General features: G+C 36.7%; 1 protein-coding gene across 1 annotated transcript in view; it reads left to right on the top strand.

Moving 5' to 3' along the window:
* The window catches only part of DPYD (dihydropyrimidine dehydrogenase), a 1,462,963-nt gene that overhangs the window by 402,034 nt on the left and 1,033,035 nt on the right, over positions 1-27,894 (top strand). The window contains exons 6-8 of the mRNA XM_006882430.1: positions 6,683-6,879; positions 10,766-10,847; positions 26,963-27,050. Of these exons, the coding sequence (XP_006882492.1) occupies positions 6,683-6,879; positions 10,766-10,847; positions 26,963-27,050 (367 nt within the window). The remainder of the gene's footprint in view (positions 1-6,682; positions 6,880-10,765; positions 10,848-26,962; positions 27,051-27,894) is intronic.

The following is a 27,894-nucleotide window of genomic DNA, read 5'->3' as shown; positions in this document are numbered from 1 at the left end:
CAAGATCCATCTAACATTAGCTATAATATCCCTAGTACCACCACCCTTTCTAAACCCAGCCTGGACTTCTATTCCTGGGGCCTTATTGTTTGCTATTTCCTTCAAAACAGCTTGAACTTCTTCCTTCATCACCATAGGCTCTTGCTCATATGTTGTTTCATGAAATTCTTCTCTATCAATTCATTTTGATACAGTGACTCAGTATATTCTTTCCATCTTCTTTTAATACTTTCTGGATCATTTAATATTCTCCCTAAAGCATCCTTCATTGTAGCAACTCGAGGTTTGAATTTGTTCTTCAGTTCCTTGAGCTTAAGAAATGATGGGCGAGTTCAGCCCTTTTGATTTTCTAACTCCAACTCCTTGCACATTTCATTGTAATATTTTACTTTGTCATCCTGAGCTGCATTTTAAAATCTTCTATTCAACTCATGGAATATACCATGAGAAATTAAGGACTTGGGCACAAATGGAAACTGTTACACCAATGTTCATAGCAGCTTTATTCACCATTGCAAGAACATTGAAACAGCCCAAATGTCCAACCACAATTGAATGGATTGAGAAATTAAGACACAGTCACACAATGGAATACTATGCTGCATGCAGAAGCAATGATTTTGTAAATTGCTACCTAATTTAGGCGGAACTGGAGAGTGTTATGTTAAGTGATCTTACTCAGTCCCACAAGGACAAATATTGTATAAGACCATTATTGTACAACGAATATGAGAATTTGAGGGGGTGAAGCGGGGACCAGAGGGCTGAAGATTGGTGGGTGGAGAAGATGATATCATAGGGCTGAATGAAGGTGGAAAGATCTGGTGTGAAAAGCAACGCATATAAATAATCATAAATAAACCAGTACAAATGAAAATTTTTAAAAAAATTCTTTACAGAATAAAAGTAAAGGGAAAAAAATCTGTTAGTTGAGTTATACAGAGTTTAGCAAAAATGTATAGCTTTAATTTTTTAAATCCTAAATATTAACAGGATCATAAAAGGCATAATATTTCTCATTTAAATTTAATTAGTTATTAATTTGTACACACACAGGCACTTTGGTCTTTTATGTACTGTTGTGTCAGAATATCTCACACTTTACCCTCCAGCAGTGTTCAGGGATTGTAAATCACATGGGCGGAGACTGCCCATCTTTCTTCCATACAATAGAAGATTTGAATCATGTCCCTTTGGGTAAGAAGCACAACTCCTTAGCAGTAGGACCTCAACGCTCTTTTGCTTTTTATTGTTTTTTAATTTTATTTCATATTGTCTTGCTTACAGAATTTCAATAAATTGTATTTCATTCATGTACATTGTGTTTCACACATTGCTTCATTCACCTTGTGCTATATATGATCATTCCCATGCACTGTGTCTTATAAAATTAATCATCATTTATCCATGCCCACTGTCATCCCATCCTATCAGGTCTCCACCCAATCTATCCTAATTCCTTCACTCTCTCCCTCTTCCTGCCAGACTATGCCACCTCATGATTTCACCCCTTTGCTTTCTTCTTTTTTCTTTGTACACCCATAAATATGTTAAATGTTAACAAAACACACACATAAGCAGGAGTGGCATCCACTTCCTAAAACATACCTCTGGAAACTGTCTGAACTTTGATAAATGACGATAGTTATACAAAGGTTTCAGGTGTTTTGTTCATAGGGTTGCTATGAGTTGTGCTCGACTGGACAGCAATCAACAATAATATATATAAATATACATAGATATAAATATGTATGCACACATATATGCATATATGTGTATATATGTACATGTGGATATGTGTGTATGTATACATATACACACACAGATATATACATATATTTACACACGCACACAGAGTGTACCTTCAGGTCTGGACCAGCCCATAACTGACCCTCGGCTGGGTTTTAAGTGGCAGTTAATTGCACATGAGGAGGTTGCGCATCTTCTCCTGGAGCAGCTGGCAGATTTGAAACAGAAGCCTTTACAATTGCAGCACAGTTTCTTTTTTCTTCTTTTTTTTCTATAATTATATTTTATTAATTTTCATAAACATTTACAGAGATTTTGGGTTTCCATTCATTCATTGTTGCACTATTCTCTTTACCCTCCTCCCAGTTTGTTCTTGTCCAAATGCCACAGTGCTTGTCAAAGCCAGTTCTGATTAATCTTCTTTGTCACTGTGTCCTTTGCCATTCCCTATCACTCCTCCCTGAGAGAGACTTCACCCTGAGTCATAAGGAAAAGGGGATGGCATATTCTCTTAGCTACTTCCTGCTGAAAAAGGACGCTGTGGGTTTCAGGGTGAAGATCTTCTCTCACTACTCTAAAAGGCCCCTTTGGCAGTAGGAAACACATAGACTATTATGGAGATTGATTTTGGAATTTAGATGCACTCTTATTGATTGTGCTTGGCCGTGCATGTTCATATCCTTGAAGATGTATCATGGGGGTGTTGCAACCTAGAAGACACAAATTTGACTAGCAAGTTATAAGTACATGAGTCAAAAATTATGGAAAAGTAAAAGAAAAGATTCTTTCATTGTTTTACAAACCCTCCCCCAGGTCCCCTCCACCATGTAGCCCTCGCTCTAGTCTCCTGTGATGACAGAAATACCTAGTTATATATCTCTTTAAACAGTTTTCTCCCTCCTCTGTTTCAGTGCAGTATACATTATTGAACCCATCTTACTCAGTCTCTCCCCAACCCCAAGGACAGTCCCATCCTACAACAGTGGCATCATGTAATATTTGTCCTTCTGTGACTGGGATATTTCACTCAGCATATCTATGGTCAACTGATCTTTGACAAGGAGATGAAATCAGTGAAGTGGGGAAACGACAGCCTTTTTAACAAATGGTGTTGGCAAAATTGGAAAAATATCTGCAAAAGACTCAAGCAAGACCCACACCTCACTCCATACACAAAAACCAACTCAAGGTGGATCATGGACCTAGGACTAAAACCAAGGACTATAAACTTCATTACAGAAAAGCTAGGAACAACACTAGAAGTCCTAATCCACAACATAAACAGTCTTCCCAGTATCCTGGAAAAGCTACAACCAGGAGAAGATAACATAGATGAATGGGATCTTCTAAGACTCAAATCCCTATGCACATCCAAAAACTTCTCCAGTAGGGTAAAAAGGGAAGCCACTGACTGGGAAAAAGTATTCGGTAATAACATATCAGATAAGGGACTTATATCCAGAATTTATTAAATACTTGAACACCACAACAAGATAAAGGTAAATAATCCAATAGAAAAATGGGCACAGGATATGAACAGGCACTTCACCGAAGACGACATTCAGATGGCTAACAAGCACATGAAGAAATGCTCAAAATCCCTAGCCCTAAGAGAAATGCAAATTAAAACAACTATGAGATATCATCTCACCCCAGTCAAAATAGCAAAATTTAACAGAACAGCAAGCAACAAATGCTGGCGAGGTTGTGGAGAAACTGGAACCCTGATTCACTGTTGGTGGGAGTGTAAAATGGTGCAACCCCTGTGGAAAGCAGTTTGGCGCTTTCTCAAAAAGACACCTGCATAACTTTCATCCTTTCTCCAGGTTCATAGAGTTTCCAGAGGCAAGCTATTTATGGAAGTAGATGCCACTCCTGCTTCCAATCTTGTTTTAATTGGGGAGCTCTACCAAACACTATCCACCATGGGTGACCATTATTGCATGTGACACATTAGTGTCACTGTGTTCAGCGTCACAGAAACCATGAGTTACCTCTGTAGAGCAAGTGGACAGACCAGGGCTATACGACCTAGAAAAATGTTAGACCAAAACCAATTAAAAACAGGCCTTAGGGCCATGGATTAAAGTTACCCACCTTTGGCTTGGTAGCATCACTTTTGGTCCACTAAGCCAACTGAGCTCTCTCTGTGACGTTGTTGTTGTTGTCTAAATGAGGTGCACTTTATCTCTTCCAAAATAGTAACTCAGATTGATTGCTTACTTCTGGTTTGCCCTTCTTGTAAGTATAGCGCTTAGAACTGCTACCTAAATTCTGAGATAGTTACTGTAACATAGTCGTTAGACACTCCTATCCTCCAGGTTTGTTGTTTGTTTCTTTTCTGAACTATGAGAATAATGCTCTCTTTTCACTTACAGTGATTAGTCATTGGTATTCTTAGTCTTTATGTTGTGTATTTTAAGCATGTACTCATATCTCTATATTTTCTTCTGTTCCATGATCTTAGCATCTTATATTCTCTCTATGCTAATGCTTTCTAGTTCTAGAATACTGCCAAAATACCTCTTGATATCTGCTATGTTAGCTTAAAAATTGGCTTTTCTAGCCATTATTTAACCCCTCTTGTCTCCAGCTATCTTAACTACAGACACATTGTCTTGTAAATCATCAACAGCTGTGTGACTGGGGGTGGGAGAGTGAGAATGAGCACATGAGCTTCCTACACTGATCAGCAAGACTTGAGGGAGACTGGAGCAACATTCTGGTGGGACTGAGACTCTGATGAGAGCAACACATTGATGAGGGTGAGGGTGAGACCCTGATGAAGATGAAACCTTGGTGACAGTGGTGGAGAGATGGTGATATTACTGTGGAGAAATTGGCAAGATATAACCAGAGGAGTCTTGAGATAAAGGCTAAAGTTAAAGATTTTGCTGTTCTTGACAGATTATAGAAGGAAAAGCTCTCTGCATAACTGAAACCAGAAACTGGGCCAATTGAGGAATTGTGCCTTGGGACTACTGGGCTAAAACATGAACTTACATTGGGTGACATTTTTTTGCCTTCATCACTCTCAAAATTACTTCCCTAATAAAGCCGACTCTGGGTACCACAGTCTATGAGTTAACAATGAACAAATCAACCTCTTGCTGCTAATGTGTCTCGAGGCATCATGGGGCTTTGCTGTGGGCTCTTTGCTTTCTGCTCTGGGGTGTTGCAATGTTGTGTTATTCTTCCTCCCTCTGACCCTTTCAGAGAAACGCTCACAGCCCTGTGCCCCTGTTTCTCATTTTCTACTCTCTAGACAATCTCTCTGCTGAGTTTTGAAATTCTTTGTAGTTCTTAGCTTTCTTTTTCTAACAATAAATAACAGATGTCTGTAGATGAACCGATAGTCAATAAGTCATTGCCATTGAGTCAGAACTAACTCGTAGCCTGTCTCCCAGTGGGTTATCAAGGGCATAGAGGAGACTGCCATCTTTCTCTTACACAGAAGCTTGTGGATTTAAACAGCCTGCCTTTGAGCTGTCAGTGAAACTTCTTACTCACCAGTGGCATAGTTACCAGAGAGTCTATGTGTAGATAAAAAGACAAGAAAACTATGTTGTCACCTCTCTGTTTCCTTTCTAAGCCTTGGCAGCTAAAGACTGCTTTGATTTTCTCACTCTCTAATGCTTTAAATATATTTTTTTTAAAATTTATCTTTAAAAGTCTATCTGTCATACCTCAACAAATTATTTGTCATAAATTTCTCTCATTGATCAGGAAGTGTGTGTGTGTGTGTGTGTGTGTGTGTAGGGGTGTGTATTCTACTTGTAAATTTTGGTGCATTTTCTATGATCTATTCCTTGACTCAAGAAGCTAAAAGAAACATGTCATATACATAAGTAAGGAATTTTAGTCGTGGTTGTGTTAGAGGTGTCTTGAGTATCTAAAAGCAGCAGAGAACATATCCTAGCTTTAGAGTGGGGATGTTGTTGTTGATATTATTGTTAGGTAACCAATACTTAAAATGACCCTATTAACAACACCCTATATGTCATTCAGATGGTCTCTGATATATAGTGAGCCCAATTTTACAGTTAGTGTCAATCCATCTTCCTATTTTTCACTGAACCTCCACTTTCCCCAGCTCCATTCTTCCCAGGATGTCTTTTTCAAAGTATTGGTCCCTCCTGCTAACACACTCAAAATATGTGGGAAGTTTCACCATCTTTATTTCTAAGCAGCAACTTGGTTGCATATCCTCCAAGACAGTACATGTGTTTTTATGGTAGTCATAGGATATTAAATACTCTTCAATACCACAACTCAAAGGCATTGATTCTTCCTCTGTAATTCTTTCTCTTTATACAATTGTATGCATTGAAAATTATGGAAAAATACCATGACATGGACCAGGCACTCCTTTGTCTTTTAATTGACATCCTAGTTCCTCAGCATTTTGGAGAGGTATTTGACAGCAGAGTGTCTCAATACAACTATCTTTTGGTTTCTTGACTGCTTTGACCAGTTGTGAGAATTTATTTCTTTACATTCCATATAATCTATGTTAAAGGCTGTGTTCTTTGATATTCTGCAGTAAGAGCTTCAAATCCTTCTCACTTTCTACAAACAAGATTTTGTTAAATGCATAATGCAGGTTATTGATGAGTATTCCTCCAATACTGATGCTACCTTCCTCATATTACCCATCTTCTTGGGTGAGGATGGGAAAAGTGAAACAGGATTGCTTCGTAAAAGAGGTGTGGTCCTTGTAATTAATTTCTAAGAGTGTGAAAGAGTTTATCAAGCACAAGTCATCATCTACTTGACTCAACAGAACTTCTATTCATACCATATTAGTAGAGTTAATTTACTACTTACTGCTTTTGTAAAAAAGCTAACGAGTTTTATCTTTATTAAAAATAAACATTGAGCATGCAAAAGTTAGTCTTAAAATATTAACCAGGGCAACTGATTTCTCCCACAGGTATTCAAAGCAATGAATATCCCACAAATCAGAAATCCTTCCCTGCCTCCTCCAGAAAAAATGCCTGAAGCTTATTCTGCAAAGATTGCTCTTTTTGGTGCTGGACCTGCAAGTATAAGTTGTGCTTCATTTTTGGCTCGATTAGGCTACTCTGACATCACCATATTTGAAAAACAAGAATATGTTGGTGGTTTAAGGTAATTCCTACATTTATTTTATGTTTATAGTGACAAGAAGTTATGGGTAAAAAATAGAAATAAAACTGGCTTTTAATCCTATAGAATCTTCAGGCTTGCAGATGGTATTTTAAATATTCTTTTTTCCCAAATGTTGAAATATTTATCCCATTATTCACTTTAAATTTTTCAGTTGGATCCAAGTGATATTTATTTAATATTTTTAGTATATATTTTTGTAAACTTATATCTCAATAAAATAATGTATGGGTACTACTAATAAATGATGGTTTATTCCAGTGAATCTTTATTTTAATGAAGTTGTATCTGAACAATCATACAAATGAGAGATAAACAAAAACTAGCTTCACAGATTTTTTTAATATACATAGTCCCTGTGTGTAGTTTATAATTTTTCTATATCTTTTGTTTAATTACAATTATGTTGGAGTCTTTGGGATTTTTTCTAATTTATTTGCCCCATTAATACCTTGTTAATTTTTTATATTTGTGATTAAGTCTTGGCTTATCAGGATGTTGACTAATATAGTCATTTAAGCCATTCATATGTCAGTTTGTCTTATTGTGGTGACTTATGTAGTGCTGTAATAGGTGAAGCTATGGGTCAAATAATAGCAGAATCAACCACAGTGGAGAGACTTCACTAGAACTTCCAGACTAAGACAAAAGAGCAGGACTGAATGTCCACTTCTGAAATAATAGGCCTTTTGAAAATCCTGTGAATAACTGAATATTTTATTCACATGACAATTCAAATAAGATAATGGAAAGTACTCACTTGGTATCAGTGATTTGCAAGAGAGCTCTGGTAAATTAGTGGGTAGAGAGTTGCCCTGACAAGCCAGAGGGATACACTTTTAGTCCACTAGCTGTTCTCCATGAGAGAAATGAACAGTCTCCTCCTGTGTGATTTACAGCCTCTGAAAGCCTGCTGGAGGGTATAAGTTGGTTCTGACTTGACAGCATTGATCAACACCCACTTTCAGTAACTTGCAGAATTTAAGCCAAGTTCAACAAATAGCTGTAGTTATCTTTTTTTTAAAGTAATATTATACGCATATAGACAAATATTACATTTATGATCACCAAAAACCAAAACTGTTTGCAAGTATTGTTGTTAAGTACCATTCAGTCTCTGTGACTCACAAAGACACTGTGAACAATAGTCTGAACCCTGTCCTGTCTGTGCCATCTTCATCATCTCTGAAAACTCGTGCCTTTGTAGCCAATCTGTCGATCTATCTCTTTGAGTCTTCCTCTCCTTCACTGAACCTTAAACTTTCCAAGCATTATGTCCTCTTCCAAAAAACAGGACTCTCTTAACAACCTTCCCAAACTATGTGAGATGAAGTGTCAGCAACCTTATCTCTGAGGAGCACTCTTGTCTTTGCTTTTCCCAAGACATATCTGATTGTTCTTTTGGCAGTCTCTCAGATATTCAGTTCTCTTCTCCAATACCACAGATCAAAGTCATACATTCTTCTTGAATATTGATTTTGCTTGATGCATTTGATGTAAAAATAAGAAATAGTTTGGGTTTTAATATTGTTCAATTTGTTATTACCCCCAAATGCCTGTTTTTGAATGAGAGTGTAAGTCCATCCATTTGCCTTATTTATTGCTGTATTAAATATTTAAATTTGTTATGACCATTGAACAAATCTTCAAGCAATCTATTATCATAGTTAGTAATCATAGCATAAATATAATAAATTTGTGAATTAATTTGTGTAATTATTAATTTTATTTTTACTCTATTTAGCACCTTTAATAATATACTACTATATAAAAATTTGAATATTGATAAAATTAAAATAAGGTAGATTATAATTAATATAAGAGAATTATCATAGCATTAATTAATCATTAATGTAAGAGAATCATAAAACAAACATACCACATTATGAATAGATGTTTTTTGTGGAGATATGCAAGAAGACCAAACTAGAGCTTAAATAACTGAATTTTCAAGAAGTAGCTATTTTTCTCTGTTGATGGTTTGCCACTGGGAGTTTTGCTGAATAGCAAATTTTATACAATTATTCTCCTGGAAAGTAAATTACCCAAACATTACTTTTTGGAAAGATTTAGACTGTCTTTTTAAATGATGTAGTATGCTAGCATTATTTGTTAGAAGAAACATAATCTATTGGAGATATATATACATATATATACATATATATATAATTGCAGAATATTTTAACAGTTATTCACATTAGTGAATACGTCAGCCAATTTAAAAGTATGAATTTAATTGTTGTACACCTTAGAAAAATATATATGATGATATATTTGCTCTTTAATTGTCCCTTTACTAGAAGATTAAAATGAAAATAATTATTTCCTTTTTAGGAAATTATTCTGTGTTGAAAATTTTGTTAGGAGATTATGATTGCTAGTATCCCTATCCCTTTTTAAATTCATATGCAAATTAGAAATTACATATATGTTGGCACTAAACTTGTGTCTTTATGTATCCAAATGTTATCTAGTAGTGTATTTGGATCAATGACCAAATGGTCTTTTGTTGTTGTTTTTTATGTAGTTTCTTTCCTTTGCCTTTGATTTTTCCAAAGTAATTAGGGAGATTCCAAAATATTTATCAATCTCATTTGGATTATCCGATTTTAGAGGTGTTTTTTGTAACTCTTCTAGGATAATAAAAACTGACATTGGAATTTAACCAAAACAACAGCCGCACCATTTTCTTGTTAATTTATTTTCTCACTTACAGATGGTTTTCATTCTCTTGTATTTTAGAGTAGTTTACAAAGATTGAATTAGCTTTATATTTGAAATCAATTGCTTAAAGAAGTAATGTCAGGTTTTATCTTTTCTTCTCCTTGCTTCATACAGATTCTTTCATCCCAGGTGAATTTGTATAACAATGACTATTTTTTCCTAAAAATAGAAAAGCACTTGAGATAATAAAAGATTTCCAAATTCAATACCTATTTTATTGAATACAGTTAATTATATTTTACACGACAACAAATTAATAAAATAATTAGTTTTGTGATCTTAAAACAGTTTCTTCTCCTCAGAACATGGACTTAGAGTGGTTAAAACAGTTAAACAGCTTGCTATTATGACAAAAATAAGAACACATATTTTATTATTTTTTTCTTATAAAATTAACATACGTGAATTTTAAGGTATTTAGTAGTTAATGTAAAAACTGTCTTTTTACTTATCTGTTAGAGTTTTTCAGTGTGGATATTAAATTTTATGTCTTCTAAAGTATACTAAAATATAGTGAAAATATTTATAGAAATATGAAGTATCTTGAAATTTTATATACTAGACCACTGGAGCTACTCATTGTATAATAATAAAAATTATTTAGAATTTAGACTTATAATTAGTTACTTTTTTGAACTTAAAAGTCTTGGGATTTCTTTTGCAGAATTGTATATTATTTATTATTAATTAACTACATCTGTTTTCCTGTCTGTTTCTACTAAGTTGTTGCTGCTGTTAGTTGTAGATGATTTTACAGCAAGTCTAAGTGACCCTATGATTAGAACCTTGCCCTGTCCTGCTGTATCCTCATGGCCTCTGATATGCTGGAGCCTATTGTAAAAGTCACTGTGTCAGTATTTCTTATTCAGTGCAGTCTTTTCTTTAATTAACTCTCAGATTTTCCCAGCATGTTTATTTATTGTTGTTAGTAGTCACCAAGTGGGCTCTGACTTATGGTAAACCTATCCATAATGGAAGTTAGGCAGTGTAGCACTTTGCCACACAACTAAAAATTTGCATCACCTCAGAATTGCATTAAGTGATATGCAAAAGATCCCTAAAAGAGGTATGTATTCCATCTGCTCAATACAATATATATCCAGATAAGTAATTTTATTCAAATGTTTCTTTCTTTTTGCTCTAGCACTTCTGAAATTCCTCAGTTCCGACTGCCTTATGATGTTGTGAATTTTGAGATTGAGCTCATGAAGGACCTTGGTGTGAAGGTAAAGAGTTCTCAGAAGAAAAAGAATAATCTCTACACTAAAGAAAAACAGCAAAATATCACGCATTTTAAGAAAGAACAATTACAAACTATTCTAGGTAGAAGCAGAGATGTTTCTCCTTGCTTGGGGCATTTGTCTGTCTACTGTCTGAATGCCACTAGCCTGGAAAAGGGCAATCAATAGTTCTCATCTGGTACGCCTGCATGTGATTAATTGTCTGTAAGAAACAGATTCCTAAATTGCTTTAGGGGTTCAGAGCAGCTAATAGAAGGACTTAGTTTCTTTAATCACATCTTTGTGGGTTTTGGTTTTGGTTTCTCGCCACCCATGCAAGTTATATGCACTCTGAAATATTAAAATTACACAATATAAAGCATAAATTTGTATTTAATTATAAAGTTATATTTACTTATTATATGCCTCATGCTAGTTATGGTAAAATGATAATCCTTTCTCAGCATAAGCATTAAGGGAGTGAGGCTAAAAGGAAAACCAGAAAAATCACAGCACCTTTCTATTAGGTATAATTTTTCAAACTAAATATTATGTTGTTTTGAAAGTTATTGAAAAGTTGATGCATTGCACTTTTAATATAATTTTATCTGCAGCTATCCTTTTCAGTTAAATGAGAATAGTATACTTGGCACTTCACTTGAGTATATTGTTTTAAAAATGTTAGTTTTCCATACAGATAAAGTGAAGTTCTTGAATTACAAATGTCTGGATGTTTAACTTGCTATAAACACCTACTTGTCCTTAATTATTACATAAATTTGCTCTGGCTTTGAAAAAATTGAACAAAACCTTACTTACAAAAATTCCTCATCACAATCATCTTCCCTTGCGGCTGTGTAACTTCTAAATCATGGCACTCAAATAAGTCTATATCAGAACTACAGACACATGTTCCCACTTGCAAGCAGGTTTTCTTACAGGCACACTTGGGAAAAGATTTCTTTTGTAATCCAAAAATGTGTGTGCATAATGTAATAGATTAGTACTTTGATTTGTTGTTATGCATCACTGAGTCAACTGTGACTTATATTGACCCTATGCACAAGAGCTCTGATCTATCCTGAGAGCCAGTCTTATTAGCTCCAGCACACTTACCTCAATTTTCCCGGTTACTGTGACAGTACATCGCATCTGAGATCTTCCTCTATTGCACTGTCCCTCTACCTTTCTAAGAATAATGTTATTCCCTGAGAACTGGTCTCTCCTGGCAACATGCCCAACGTATGTGAGATGCAGCTTCAAAATTCTTGCCTCCAAGGAGCATCCAGATTTGACCCTCTCACGGCAGACTTGTTTGTTTTCTTAGCAGTTCATTTGTTATGTTCAATACTCTTAATTTAATCGGTAAAAAATGCACTGGTATTTTGAAAAATGATGAACATCTTAGTTGATATTATTATTTAGCCAATAAAAATAAAAATTAATAGGGAAAACTCAAAATAACATTTTGGGTTTGGTTTTTAAAATTTACTGCCTTGCATACAATCACTTATATACATTGTGTTTAATATATGTTGTTGTTATATGCTGTTGAGTCACTTGCGACTCAAAGCGACCCTATGTACAACAGTCCTAAAACCTGCTCTGTCCTGTGCCAGTCGCACTGTCTCTGACATACGCAGCCTGATTACCCCAGTCACTGAATCAATCCACCTTATAGAGGGTCTCCCCTGCTGCGCTGTCTCTCCACACTCCCAAGCATGAAATCCCTTTTCAAGGACCAGTCCCTTTTAACAATATGACAAAAGTATGTCAGACGAAGCTTCAGAATCTTTGCCTCCAAGGAACAGCCTGGTTTAACCCTCTTCAGGACAAATCTGTTGGTTTTCTTAGCAATCCCTGGTACTCTCAATACTCTTCTCCAGCACCACAGCTCAAAGGCATCAATTCTCCTTCTATCTTCCCTACTCAGTGTCCAACTCTGACGCATAACAAGTGATTACAAAGACCATGGCCTGTATCAAACACACTTTAGTCTCCAGAGTGACACCATTGTTCTTCAGTACTTTGGAGATGTCCCTAACAGCAGACTTTCCCATCACAATACATCTTTTAATTTCCTGGCTGCTGGTGCCAAGAGTGTTGGCTGTGGAGCCAAGCAAACTAACGCTATGAACAATCTCAATCTCTGTCCTGATGCTGCAAATTGGTCCAGTGACAAGAATCTTTGTCTTCTTGATATTGAGCCTCAATCCATATTGAAGGCTTCAGTCCTTGACCCTCTACAGCAAGCGCTTCAGGCCCTCCTCAGTTTCAGCAAGCAGGGTTATGTCATCTGCATAACACAGATTGTTGATATGTCTTCCACCAATCCTGATGCCACATTTCTCCTCATAGAGCCCAGCCTCCCAGGTAATCTGCTTTGCATACAGGTTGAAAAGGTATGGAGATAGGACACATCCCTGGCATACACCCTTCCCAATTTTGAACAATGCAGTAGTTGGAAAACATGGACTCGATGAGAGAAATGAAGCTGGAGATAAAATGATTGAATTTTACACAAACAATACTTATTCATTCAAATACATTTTATAAGAAACATAAACGCAGGTTACACACATGGATTTCACCTGATGGCATGCATAGAAATCAGATTGATTACATCTTCGGAAAGAACCTCTGGAGAAATTCAATATCAGCTGTGAAAACTAGGCCAGGAGCTGATTGTGGAACAGAACACCATCTACTCTTATGCAAGTTCAAGCTGAATCTGAGGAAAATGAAACCAAAACCACAGGAACCAAAATATGACTTTGAGTTGACCCCACCTGAATTTCAGAACCATCTCAGGAATAGGTTTGAGGCCTTGAACACTAATGAGTGAAGACCAAATGAGTTGTGAGAGGGAGGTTATCAAGGGTATCAACCAAGAAGAGTGCAAATAGTTATTACAAAGAGGAGGAAGAAAAGAGCAAAATGGATATGAGAAGAAACTTTGAATATTGCACTGGAGCTCAGAGAAGCCAAAGCAGAAGGAAGAATTCAAGATACTACAGAGCTGAACAGGAGATTCCAAAATGCAGCGCAGGATAACAAAGTAAAATATTACAATGAAATGTGCAAGGAGTTGGAGTCAGAAAATCAAAAGGGCCAAACTCGCTCAGCATTTCTTAAGCTCAAAGAACTGAAAAACAAATTCAAACCTTGAGTTGCTAAAATCAAGGATGCTTTAGGTGGAAAATTAAGTGATCCAGGAAGTATTAAAAGAAGATGGAAAGAATATACTGCATCACTGTATCAAAAGGAACTGGCAGACACAGAAGAATTTCATGAAACAACATATGAGCAAGAGCCTATGGTGATGAAGGAAGAAGGTCAAGCTACTTTGGAAGAAATAGCAAAAAATAAGTCCCCAGGAGTAGATGGTATACCAATTAACATATTTCAGCTAATGGATGCTGCCCTAGACGTACTCACCAAGTTGTTTTAAGAAATCTGGAGAATAACAACTTGGACAACTGACTGGAAGAGATCTATATTTGTTCCCATTTTCAAAGAAAGGTGACTCAAAAGACTGTGAAACTATAGAACAATATCATTGATTTCACACGCAAGCAAGATTCTACTGATGATAATCCAAAAATGACTGGAACAGCCCATCAGCGGAGAATTGCCAGAAGTCCAGGCTGGGTTTAGAAGGGTCATGGTACTAGGAACACTGTAGCTAATGTTAGATATATCTTAGCTGAGAGCAGGGAATACCAGAGGAGTGTTTATCTGTGTTTCATTGATTATGCAAAGGTATTTGACTGTGTGGATCATAACAAACTGTGGCTGACTCTGGGAAGATTGGGAACCCCAGAACACTTGATCGTGCTAACATGAAACCTATACTTGGACCAGGAGGCAGTCATCAGAACGGAGTAAGGAAACACTGCATAGTTAATACATGTACACTGAGTTTTATACAATTGCTCATAGACATTGTATTTTATATAATCAATTACTTTGATCTAAGCCTATTATCACTCCATTGCTTTGTATCCCAATTGAATCCTTCCTGTTCCGTCACACTCCCCATTCACCACTAACCTCTGCTATCCTTGTGATATTTCCCTTTCCCCTTTTCTGCTCCATTCTCCACTGCCCCTTCCCATTTTGAGCATTTATGCATATATTGCTGGGTTACCATCCACTATTTTTATAATAGTGGTCTTCAGAACAATGTTTTTGTGATTTTTTGCACCTATAAACATACTTTATTTGCTATTGTTCAGGTAATGAAACATTTATACATAACCATTAGGACAAAGTATATGAAAGCAAGAACACAATGCAGGTAGTTCCTGATTTGTGTAATGGTGATGCTATCCTAAGTCATTAATGAGTTAAGGATTTTGAAACTCCACCTCACATACTTTGGGCATGTTGCCAGGAGAGACCAGTCCTTTGAGAAGGACATCGTGTGTGAAAGGGGGGAGGGACAATTCAAGAGAGGACCACCCTGGATAAAATGGTTTGACACAGTAACTGGGATGATGGCAGTAGGTGCATGGTAGATAGATTGGCTCATGATAGGACTAGGAGCTATTGTGCACAGTGTCATTATGAGGCGTGATTGCATAACATAATTTTTCCACTTACCTTTTTTCTAAAACATATTGTTACCTGCTATCAAGTTAGCCCTCAACTCATGGTAACCCCATGCACAAAAGGATCGAGTTGTTGTTATCCACAGTGTTTTCTTAGCCAGCTTTTCTCACATGCCTTTTACCCAATACTCTTGCACCTTGAAAGAAAAAGATTTACATGGGGAAGGTCATATCTGACCTTTATTAATTTCACAAAGGGGAATTGTCTCTCTCAACAGCATCAATAATATAAAACCGATTGTCATGAGGTCATATATGTCCCCCATGCAATTATACCCCTTTCTACTCATTTCAACACCAATCTTACTGTTTTAATGGGTCCAAAATCTGATGTGGTAGCTCCTAGGCTACACAAAACATTATTGGGGCAGTCAAAAGGTAATAATCCAGGGGGAAGCAGAATATAATTAGGATAGCTTTTGAAATGTGTTCATAGACACCTCAGCGTTAAGCTTCATGGCTTTAAGTCAGGAGCACAAAGTTTTCAGTCCTCTGAATTACATGAAGAATGCAAAAGATCATTACAAAGGCTAAAGAGAAAGAAAATACCAAGATGGATGTCAGATGAGACTCTGAATATTGCATTAGAGCACCGAGAAACCAAAGTTAAAGGCAGAAACCAAGGAATTAAAGAGCTGAACAGAAGATTTCAAACGGCAGCTTAGGATGACAAAGCAAGAAACTATAATGAAATATGCAAAGAACTGGAGGCAGAAAATCAAAAGGGCTGAACTCGCTCAGCATTTCTTAAGCTCAAGGAACTGAAGAGGATACTTTGGGCAGAGTATTCAGTGATCCAAGAAGCATTAAAAGAAGATGGAAGGAGTATACAGAGTCACTGTACCAGGTGGAATTGGCTGACACAGGAGAATTTAATGAAATAATGTATGAGCAAGAGCCTGTGGTGATGAAGGAGCAAGGTCAAGTTGCTCTGAAAGAATTGGCAAAAAACAAGTCTCCAGTTGACAGCATACTAGTTGACATATTTCAACAAACAGATGCTGCCCTGGATATGCTCGCTATGTTGTGCCAAGAAACCTGGAGGACATCCACCTGGCCAACTGACTAGAAGAAACTGGTGTTTGTTCCAAAGAAAGGTGAACCGACAGAGTGCAAAAATTACCAAACAATATAATTGATGTTACATGCAAGCAAGATTCTGCTGAAAATTATCTAAAAATGACTGAAGCAACACGTCAACAGAGAACTGCCAGATATGCAGGCTGGGTTTAGAAGAAATTGTGGTACTAGGAATATTATAGCTAATGTTAGATGGATCTTGGCAGAAAGCAGAGAGTACCAGAGGAATGTCTATCTGTGCTTCATGGACTATGCTTTTGACTGTGTGGATCACCATAACAAGCTGCGGCTGACTGAGAAGAATGGGAATCCCAGAATATTTGATTGTACGTATGTGAAACCTATACTTGGACCAACAGGCAGTCATCACAACAGAGTATAGAGACACTGCATGGTTCAAAATGGGGAAGGGCATCGGCCAGGGATGTATTCTGTCTCCATACCTTTTCAATCTGTATGCAGAACACATAATCCGGGATGCTGCGCTGTACAAAGAGGAATGTGACATCAGGATTTGCAGAAGATTCATCAACAACCTATGTTATGCAGATGACACAACCTTGTTTGCTGAAACTGAGGAGGACCTGAAGCACTTACCGCCAAAGTTCAAGGCCTTCAATATGGATTGGAGCTCAACATCAAGATAGCAAAGATTCTCACCATTGGGCGGAGGAGGGGAGGAAAACCTTCGATGAGATGGATTGATTCTGTGAGTGGAGTGGTGGGAATGAGTGCGTTTGAGATGGCTAGGTTGGCACAGGATAGAACAGCATTTAGGGCTCTTGTACATAGGGTCACTATGAGTCACAAGCGACTTGATGGTACATAACAACAACAAACAAGAAGGTTGAATAATGAAATCATGAACCATCAGTAATTCCTTTTAGAATAAACCATGTGAACATTCATAAGTTTTCATCATTTTATTATTGCTATTTTCCTTGTGTAATTGTAATTTTGTTCTTCTGTTTTGGAGCTCCCCTGAATCAGCAGTTAAAAGCACTAAGTTTCTAAACAACATGTCAGCATTCCAAATCCACCAGGCATTTCATGGAAGAAAGAAGTGACTGTCTGCTTCTCTGTAGATTTAGAACATTGGAAACTAAAGAAGCAAACCCAGTTCTACTCTCTAGTATATGCTCATTCTTTCTCTTTGTGAGTCTGAATTAACTGGAATGTAGTATATTTTTTTCTTTTTGTTTTCTAAACCACACTTATTTCCATTGTAAAAGGATCAAGGGCTATGTGAGATGAACATATCTGACCTTACCAACTTCACAAAGGGGAACTGTCTCTGTCAATAACATCAATAACAAAACCAATTTTTATAAGGTCAGACATGACCCCCATGCTCCCACATCTCTTTGTACTCATCCCACCACTAATCTAACTGCTTCACTAGGTACAACATCTGATGGTATATCTCACAGACCACACAAAACCTCATTGGGGAAGTAAAAATCTTTACATCAGTTTAGTAGCAGAATACTGACAGGACAGCTTCTAAAATGTGCTCTCAGGTACCTCAGCTTGATCCTCATCACTTTAACCAGTGTTATAAAACTCTCTAGTTGCCCAACTAACTTGGGCAGAGGCTCTTATCTCTGATTCTGTGGGGAGTAGCAGTCCCAAGATCACCTTTGTCTTATTTTGGGTCTCTGTTCCTATGTTCAGCCATGACTCCTACTGTTGTAGGTCTAGCTGCCACAAGAATCTCTTGTTTCAAAGGACATGTTCTGAGTGCCTACTTTTCTTTTGTTGGTGGAGAGGTTCTTTCATTCTTCTACTGGAACCACTGTATTTAATGGCAGGACTAGACAATCTTGTGGATAGATTAATAGACCCAATTTGCATATCCATCCATTCATATGGGAAAATCAGTCAAAGACGAGGAAAGCCATATTGAACCATAAACCGTTGATACCACATACCTCTCCCTGGGTTTTCTAGTCAATAGTTTTCATATTTAAATAATTCCATTTCCCCTGAAAATACACAATAACTATATATGTGAAAATGTGTAGGCCATCGACTTCATGCCTCATGTCTCAATACCCCCATTTTAGGTAGTCAATTTATTATTTACCCATCCCTATCAAACCAGTATTTCTGGTAGTTGTCTGTCAATATCCTATCTCAATTGTTTTTGGATAATCTTCAGCAGAATTTTGCTTGCAGATGATGTTAGTGATATTGTTGAATAATTTACACGCTCTGTTAGATCACCTCTTTTTTGGTACGGGAATATAATGGACCTTTTTATATTCAGTTGGCCATATAGCTGTCCTCCAGGATTGCCTTTCATGGCCTGGTGAGCACAGCAGGGAAGCATCTGTCTGTTGAAATATGTCAATTGTTATTCTATCAATTCCTGAGGCCTTGTTTAAATTCTACTTCATCACACTTTTTCTTCATAATAATATGTTGTTCCTTGAAATTCTTCTGTGTTATCTACTTCTTTTTGGTACAGTGGCTCTGTGTATTCTTTCCATCTTATTTTGATACTTCCTGGATCATTCAATATTCTACTCATAACATCCTTAAGTATTGCCACTTGAGGCTTGAAATTATTCTTTAGTTCGTTCAGCTTAATGAAGAGTGATTTTATCCTTTTTTATTTTCTGACTTTAGGTCTTTGCATATTTAATTATAATAATTTGCTTTATCTCCCCAAATTGACCTTTGAAGTCAACTGCTCAACTCCTTAACTTCCTGATTTATTCCCTTTGCTTTGGGTTCTCAGCATTCTACTGCAATATTCAGAGTCTCTTCTGACATCTTTTTCAGTCTTTTCTTCCTCCTCTGTCTTCATAAAGTCCTTTAACATTTTTCATGGATGATACTTTTTCTATCTTCCCACCACATTTCTGGTATTCATTAGTACTCAAGGCCTCAAGCCTGTTCCTGAACTTGCTTTTAAATTCATGTGGGATAGACGCAAGATCGAATTTTGGTTCTTGTGGATTTGTTTTCATTTTCTTTAGCTTCAACTTGAACTTTCATATGAGTAGTTGTATAGCCATTATTTGTGTTTGTAAGTATAGTATTTGCAATGAATAAAGCATTGGTTGTGCAGAATCCCATCATTCTATCTTCAGGTTCAATCTTTTCACCAATTCCATATTTTCTGACTATTGATCCTTCTTCCCTATTCCCAACTTTTGCATTCCATTCACCTATTATTGATACATCCTGGTTGCATATTTATTGATTTCTGACTACTTAAGTTGGTATAAATCTTCTGTTTTCTCCTTTTTGGCTCTGGTGGTATGTGCATATATTTCAATGATAGCAGTATTAATATATTTTCCCCATATGTGTATGAATATTATCCTGTCATCCACAACATTTACCAGAAATACAAACTGGGCTTAGAATAGGCTGTGGTGCTAGGGACATCATAGCCAGTATCAGATGGATATTGGCTGAGATCAGAGACTACCAGGAAAATGTCTATCTGTGCTTCATTGACTGTGCAAAGCATTTATTTGTCTGTGTGGCTAACTACATTTGAAAAATTGTGGCTAACCTTGAAAAAAATAGAATTGCCAGAACACCTGATTGTGTTCATGTGAAAACTATACTTGGACCAAGAAGTAGTCATTGAAATAGAACAAGGTTCTCTTCGGGAAAGGAATGCATTAGGGATGTGTCTTATCTCTATACCTTTTCAAACTATATGTGGGAACCATCATTTGGGAAGTTGGGCTTTATGAGGAGTGTAGCACCAGAATTGGAGGTAGATGCATCAAAACCTGTGTTATGCAGATGACACAGCCTTGCTTGCCAAAAATTAGGTGGGCCTGAAATGTTTGCTGCAGATGGTCAAATACTACAGTCTTAAATATGGATTTAAGGTCAGCAAAGAAAAATACAAACTGCATTGGAAAAATCTGCAGGAACCTTTCCAGAGTGCTAAAGAGCAAGATGTCAGTTTGGAAACTAAGAAGAGCCTGATCCTGGCAAAATATTCTTTGCAATTACTTGCAATGCATCAGGATAGTATCTAAGATGACAGGAAGATCAATGCCTTTGAGCTGTGGTACTGAAGACGAGTGTTGAACATTCTCTGGACTTGCAAACAGAGCAAACAAGTTTTTCCTAAAGAGAATGAAACAAAGTTGTTCCTTATAGGCAGGGATTTTGAAGCTTTGTCTCACATACTTCAGGCATGTTGTGAAGAAGGAGCAGTCCTTAGAGAAGGACATTCTTGGAAGGGTGGAGGAACAGCACAAGAGGAGAAGACCTGAATAAGATGTGTTGACATAGTAACCGATATAATGGGCTTAGATTTGTTGGAGATAGTTAAGACTAGATAGAGCTCAGGATAGAGCGTGGTCAAGAGCCATTGTTTATAAGGTCATGATGAGTCACAGGCAACTCAACAGCACATAGTAACATCAAGCCAGGACTCTGATAATGAAAGCATGTCTCTTTTTTCTAAGGTATCTTCTATTTTGTTTGGAATACCTAACCAATATATAGTCCAGAGCAAGCCATCATGTTGCCACAATGAGTATTAGCTCACAGCATGGAGATTTTATTTCTGATCCACTCTTCTGCAGCCACTTTTGGCTAGATTCAGATGGACATCAGCTGCAAACTTAGAAGTCCATACTTCTTTTTCTCCAGCCTGAAAAATGAATGGGCTACATAACTTTGGAGACAGCGGAGAGCTTTATGCTGAGTGAACTAACTCAGTCTCGTCAGAGCAAATACTACATAAGACCATTACTATAAAATAGAAAAATAACAAGTAAAATATGTATGGAGCCCTAGCAGAGAAGTGGTGGGAGCAGATGGGTGAGAATGAGTTAAGGCAAAAACACAGGGTTGCACAGTTTGGTGGGTGGAGGGAGAAGGGGAAGGAAATGAAAAGGAACTGAGTAAAAAGAGAGGGTAATGTGGGGCAAGGTTCAATGGTGATTAATTTTATATAACATAATGTAAGAGAATGATGATATGAAATACAATATGAACGAGGAAAAGTATGAAATACAGTGTATATGAACTTTGTGAGCAAACAAATAGAAGAAGAAGAGAGAGAGAAAAAAAAAAGAGAACTGATCCATTCACTCAGCCTTAAGCATCCACATAGACAAAGTGAACAAATTAGGGGTCCTCATGATCCTCTGCTCCTCAAGCCAGCAACCCTTTTGTGCTTATCCATATGCCTGTGCATGCTATGTAAACAGTGCTGTTGGAACAAGCCCAAGCTCTACTTGTCTTGTCATTGCTGCATGCCTTCTCCTTTCACTCACCAAGTAGATCCATGTGATGAACATGAGTGAACATACGTGCCAGTTCCCTTTGACTTCAAGTCCAGGAAAGGGGTTCTAATGGTACAACCTTAACCTACCTCAGAAGCCATATCACTTGTTGCAGCATTTAAAAGTTGAAGCCTCTTTTTTCTATCTTTCTTCTAAATGTAAATTTCTTGAATCAAACATCTAAGGATGCTCTATAAATCCACTCAAATGCAAATGTCCTGAGAGTACTGGGTGAAGCTTAAAACTCCACCAACTAAGCTCAGTTCCCTCTAGTTCTACTGCTTTCAGCAAACATTTCTCCAGGACAAATCTTTACATTTTAATATATTCTTTCAACTACTGCTCAAAGGTCTCAATATCTGATATTTATTTATATCGTACATTTTAACATTATATCAATAAATATCTTAATTGTTTATACAATATAGATTCTTAACATTAAAGCAACAAATCCATTGATCAATTAACTTTACTATATGGAACAAACAGAAGCAGTAATATTCATAAAGATAAACCAGCAAAAGCCTTAAAGTTCCAAAGAATTCCCCCTTAATTTATTTCACACACATTCATATAGTCCCAGAGCTTTACCTTTTGCCCAGGACAAAAACAACTTAACTTTCTTTTCATCTTAGCAGCTACAAAAATAATCATTTTAGCTTCACTTCCCAAGTCCCTAATTTCTTACACTATCACACTTCTGTGAGTATGGAGCCATTGTGAGAAACCTGGCTTTCTGATATCAATTATAAAAAAAGCAAGGGACACGTGTGGGTGATCATATCTAACCTGTACCACCTTCACAGAGTGAAACTGTCCCCATCAACATCAACAACAAAACCAATTCCAGTGAGTTTAGACATGCTTTCATGCTCCTGCAACTCTTTATATTCATACCAACACCAATCTTACTGCTTTAATAGGAACAAATCCAATGCAATACCTCACAGATCCTACAGAACCATATTGGAAAAAGTAAAATGGCTATAATTCAGTTTATTAGTAGAATATATTCAGAAAAACTTCCAAAATATCTTTACGGATTCTTCAGCCTTGAGCCTTGCCACTGTAGGCTAATATCACAAAGCTTCAATCCTGCCATTTATTATTCTTCCCTCCCCTATTGGAAATCCCAGCTTCCAGTTTTGAAACAAACCTGAGCAAAGACTCTTAGCTCCAGTTCTGTAGAGAGTAGCAGCTCCAAGGTCAGCTCCGTCTCATGCTGGGTCTCTGGTCCTCTGCTTCAGCCATAGCTCTTACTGCTGTAGGTCTAGATGGCATAAGAATCTCTGGCCCCAAAGAACTCACACTGCATGTCTACTTCTCATTTGCTGGTGGGGAGGTTCTCCCATCCTTCTGCTGTATCTGCTCAACTTAATAGCAAGGCTAGCCAATCCTCTTGTGGATAAATTAATACACCCTATTCATAGCTTCCTACCCATCCACATAGCAAAAGCAAAGTTGGGTTATTATTTTGAACAATAATTTGGTAATACCACATATATATTATTTTTAAAATTTTATTCTGATTTACTTACAAAATTTGAATATATTGTATTTCACAAAAGATCCTTCCTATTTCCTTCACCCCACCCACCAAATTATGCAACCATATAATTAACACCTACGCCTCATCCTGATACTTCTATTTCCACCATCAACACTGCCTTGAATCCTCATACTTATTCTACAATAATGGTTTTATACACCAAGAAAATGAGAACTGAGGCTCAAATGGAAACTTGTAGACCCATGTTCATAGTAGCATTATTCACCATTGTATGAACAAGGAAACAACCCAGATGTCCAACCACAATTGAATGGATTGAGAAATTAGGATATGTTCATAAAATAGAATACTAAGCAGCATGCAGTAGCAATTATTTTGTAAATTACTATCTTACTTGGGAGGAACTGGATTGCTGAGAGAACTAATTCAGTTCCACAAGAACAAGTACTGTATACCACCACATATACTTAATGCATTTATTTAATTTTACAACTCCCTTAATAATAGATACTTTTAAAAGTAAACATTCTTTTCCTCTTAGTATATTACCTTTTTTTATTTTTAATTGCTTATTCCATAGCCTATTGAGGGTTGAGGGTTTTTTTCCCTTTGTTTTTACAAGGAAGAGACAGGTATTATGTATTGCTGGGTTTAGAAAAAAAATATTTTCATAAATAAATTATTTCAAGTCTTTGATTAGCATTGTCTTTTATAGTGCACGCTCAGAAATATTTTATTTCATTGTATTTTGTTTATTTATGAATCATTCTTGAACATAGGGAGGTATGTTGTTATGGTTGTTATGTGCCACTGAGTCCCTTGCAACTCATAGCAACCATATGTACAACAGCCCTATGCTATGCTCTATCCTGTGCCAATCTTATTGTCTCTGACACACCTACCCCCATTATCCCAGACACAGAATCAATCCACCTCATAGAGGGTCTTACTCTTCTGCACTGTCCTTCCACCCTCCAAAGCATGACATCCCTCCCTAAGGACTAGTCCCTCCTTACAACATGTCCAAAGTATGTCAGATGGAGCTTCAGAATCCTTACTTCCAAAGAGCAGCCTGACTTCACCCTTTCCAGGACGAACCTGTTTGTTCTCCTAGCAGTCCAAGGTATATTCAATACTCTTCTCCACCACCCCAAGCTCAAAGGCATCAATTCTCCAGCTGTCATCCCTAGTCATTGTCCAGCTCTCTGATGCATAACAAGTAACTGCAAAGATTATGGCCTGTAGCAGAACACCTTACTCTCCAGACTAACATCATTGCTCTTCAGGACTTTGTAGAGTTCTCTAACAGCAGATTTTCTCAATGCAATACATCTTCTAAATTCCTGGCTGCTGGTGCCAAGAGTGTTGATTGTGAGATACGCAAACTAAGGCTGTTTAAAATCTCAATCTCTTCACCATCCATCATAACGCTGCCAATTGGCCCAGTGGTGAGAATCTTTGTTTTCTTGATATTGACCTTCAATAGCAAACCTAATACTTGCTCAAAAAGAGAATACAGTATTTTTTTTTACACTGTCTATTGTGATTTTTTAAAACCATTTTCACTTTTTATGTTATAGATCTTAGTTTATTAGGATAGTCCAGTTAGTTCATGGAATTAGCTGCTCAGAAGTATGAAGAAAATACCATTGTTGTGCTTGATCCCACTTAAAGATTATGGATTTTTCTTTATTCTTAAGTCTTAGATTGTGTACAGAGCCCCATCTTTCTGAATATAGTTTTTTTGTTTTTCTTTTTACTTTGAATGGCTTCTGTTATATTGGTCAAATTGGCAGCATCTGCTACTTCGATTAGTATCCATGATATTAAAGAGGTACATTTCTGATCTCTCCTTATATCAATTACTGTCAAGAGTTATCCCAACTCCTAGTGACCCAATGTACATCAGAATAAAACTGCAATCTAACGGGCTTGAGTTTTTTTGTTTGTTTGTTTATGATTGACTTTTCAGAAACAGATTGTCATGTCTTTTTTCTGAATTATCTCTGGTTGTTGTTGTTGTTATGTACTGTCGAGTGACTTGCGATTCTTAGTGACCCTATGTACAGCAGCCCTAAGATCTGCTCTGTCCTGTGCCATTTGCACTGTCTTCGACACACTCACCCTGATTACTCCAGTCACTGAATTAATCCACATGATAGAGGGTCTTCCCCTTCTGCGCTGTCCCTCCATCCCCCCAAGCATGATGTCCCTCTCCTAGGACCAGTCCCTCCTTACAACGTGTCCAAAGTATGTCAGACGAAGCCTCAGAATCCTTGCCTCCAAGGAGCAGCCCAGTTTGACCCTTTCCAGGATGAATCTCTTTGTTTTTCTGGCAGTCTATGGTACCCTCAATACTCTTCTCCAGCACCAAAGCTCAAAGGCATCAATTCTTTTTCTATCCTCCCTAGTCATTGTCCAACTCTCTGACAGACTCGAATATTTAATTCTCTGGTCTATTAGTGAATGTTATAACCATTTATCACTTCCAGAGTGTACTTGATTTTATGTTTGTTCAGGAATTAGATGTCATTTTTCATTTTGCTTTTTAAACGGCTAAGCATCGTGTATTGAACATATTAAGCTAGCTATGAAAGTATATTGACCTAACTTTAATTATACTTCCTTTTCTTTTCCTACTTTATTATGCAAAAATACATTTAATCTTTAAATAAACCATGGAAATATTCTGTATACCCTAAATTTGGCATATCAAAGCCCATCTATTAAAAAAAACAAAAAAACTTCATATATACATCTATGTACACACACAGGAAGATAAATTTATCTTTCATTATAACTTCTCTAACCTTTATTTAATGTTACTATGCACATGAGCAGGTCTATGTAATGGCACATGTTGGCCTATCCACAAGGGAATTGGCTATCTACCATTCTCAACAATCTATAAGGGGATTAGCTAGGATTACTAATAAATTGAAAATTTCTAGCTGCTGAGATAGGAATTCTCCCCTTAGAAGTGATGGAATTCTTCGCCTAACCAGATAAGAGAGACCTCCTCTAGCCCAACGAAATGTAGGACATGCTATGGGCTTATAGTAGCAGTGATGACTGAACTAGAAAATTGATGTTAGATGGGATTGTGATGGGAGGGAGAAGCCAATATTTGTAGAACTGAGAACTTGGGAACATTTCAAGCCCTGAGGCTTGAGATTGAGGTGCACATTTTAGCACCATGACTTTATTTTGTTATTAATCTGAATTATAACCTTTTAACTTCCTGAATATGGTTTTATGTTGTCTGTGAGCTATCACATTATATTTTTGGACCCAGCCAAATAGTAAGATTAGTGTAGAGATGAGTAGAAAGAGGCATGAGATCCTGGAGAACATGTCTGACTTCATGGGAGTTGGTTTTTTGTTATTAATGCTGTGGATAGGGTTATTTTTTTCCCTGTGGAGTTAAGTAAAGCTCATATATGGTGCTCCCTACGTGGCCCTTGCTCTATTTATACACACAGGGAGAGAGAGAGAGAGTTAGTTGGCTGAATTTTCATTCTTTGCGATGTTAAGTAGGAGAAAGATGGGCTATTGCCTCTTAAATATTAAAGTTTTAGTTGAGACAATATTAAAACAGTGAAAACAGATGATAGTGAAATATGCTATTCAAAATATTATCTCTCATAGATAATTTGTGGTAAAAGCCTTTCATCAAATGAAATGACTCTGAGCACACTGAAAGAAGAAGGCTACAAGGCTGCTTTCATTGGAATTGGTGAGTAACGCATTTTTAAATATTTTAATTCTATAATATTATGACTGTCATTTGGATTTTGTGACAAAATAACCAGAAAAAGAATTCCATTCAAGCATATTCATGGAATAAGTTACATATTCGCAGACTAGTAGACAGGTGTGAGTATCCAAAGAAGCTGAATCTCTGCTTTAGAAGTATTTGTACCACCCCATTATTATAGAAGGCCTGTGGTAACAAAATCATTATCTTCCCATTTTATCACTACATCATGACACGTGGATATTGTGTAAGAAGTAAAATGTTTTCAGATCATGCCACAAAATCATTAACACTCTAACAGGAGTCTCAGATATTATTTTAGATGATATGCTGTGTAGTTGTGTTATTATTCTATCAAAATTGACCAGATTGAGAAAGAATGAGTAAGGATATTTTTTCATTCTTTCTTATTCAAATTTTCTTTAAGATTGTTCAGAGTTGGATAAGTTCAAAGATGTTTAGTAATAGTTCTGAAAGCCACATGGATGTTGGATAGCTGTTAAGAAAGTAATGTTTCTTTATGACCTCATATTTTTCCTAAATACCCTAATAGAGTTAATATTCTAAGTTTTTTCTTCTACTTTATTTTGTATTGAGACCAAAACAAGGAAATACAAATGAAAAAATAATTGTTTTAATTTTGTCTTTACGTAAAGAACTTTGCATTAATTTTCTCATGTGAATATACTCTTGACATTTATAGCGCACGCACACACACACACACACACACACACACACACTCGCTATCTTCAGTTATATGTGATCTTAATACAAATTCATCATCATTCCTTTCAGCTTGTCTGTTTTGTACTTCTTACCCTTT

The sequence above is a fragment of the Elephantulus edwardii genome, unplaced genomic scaffold (genome assembly GCF_000299155.1).
Source record: "Elephantulus edwardii isolate Elephantulus edwardi_28Jun2011 unplaced genomic scaffold, EleEdw1.0 scaffold00020, whole genome shotgun sequence".
Taxonomy (NCBI): Eukaryota; Metazoa; Chordata; class Mammalia; order Macroscelidea; family Macroscelididae; genus Elephantulus; species Elephantulus edwardii.
Note: the sequence above shows the minus strand (reverse complement) of the source record. Positions and strands in the feature narration are given on the sequence as shown.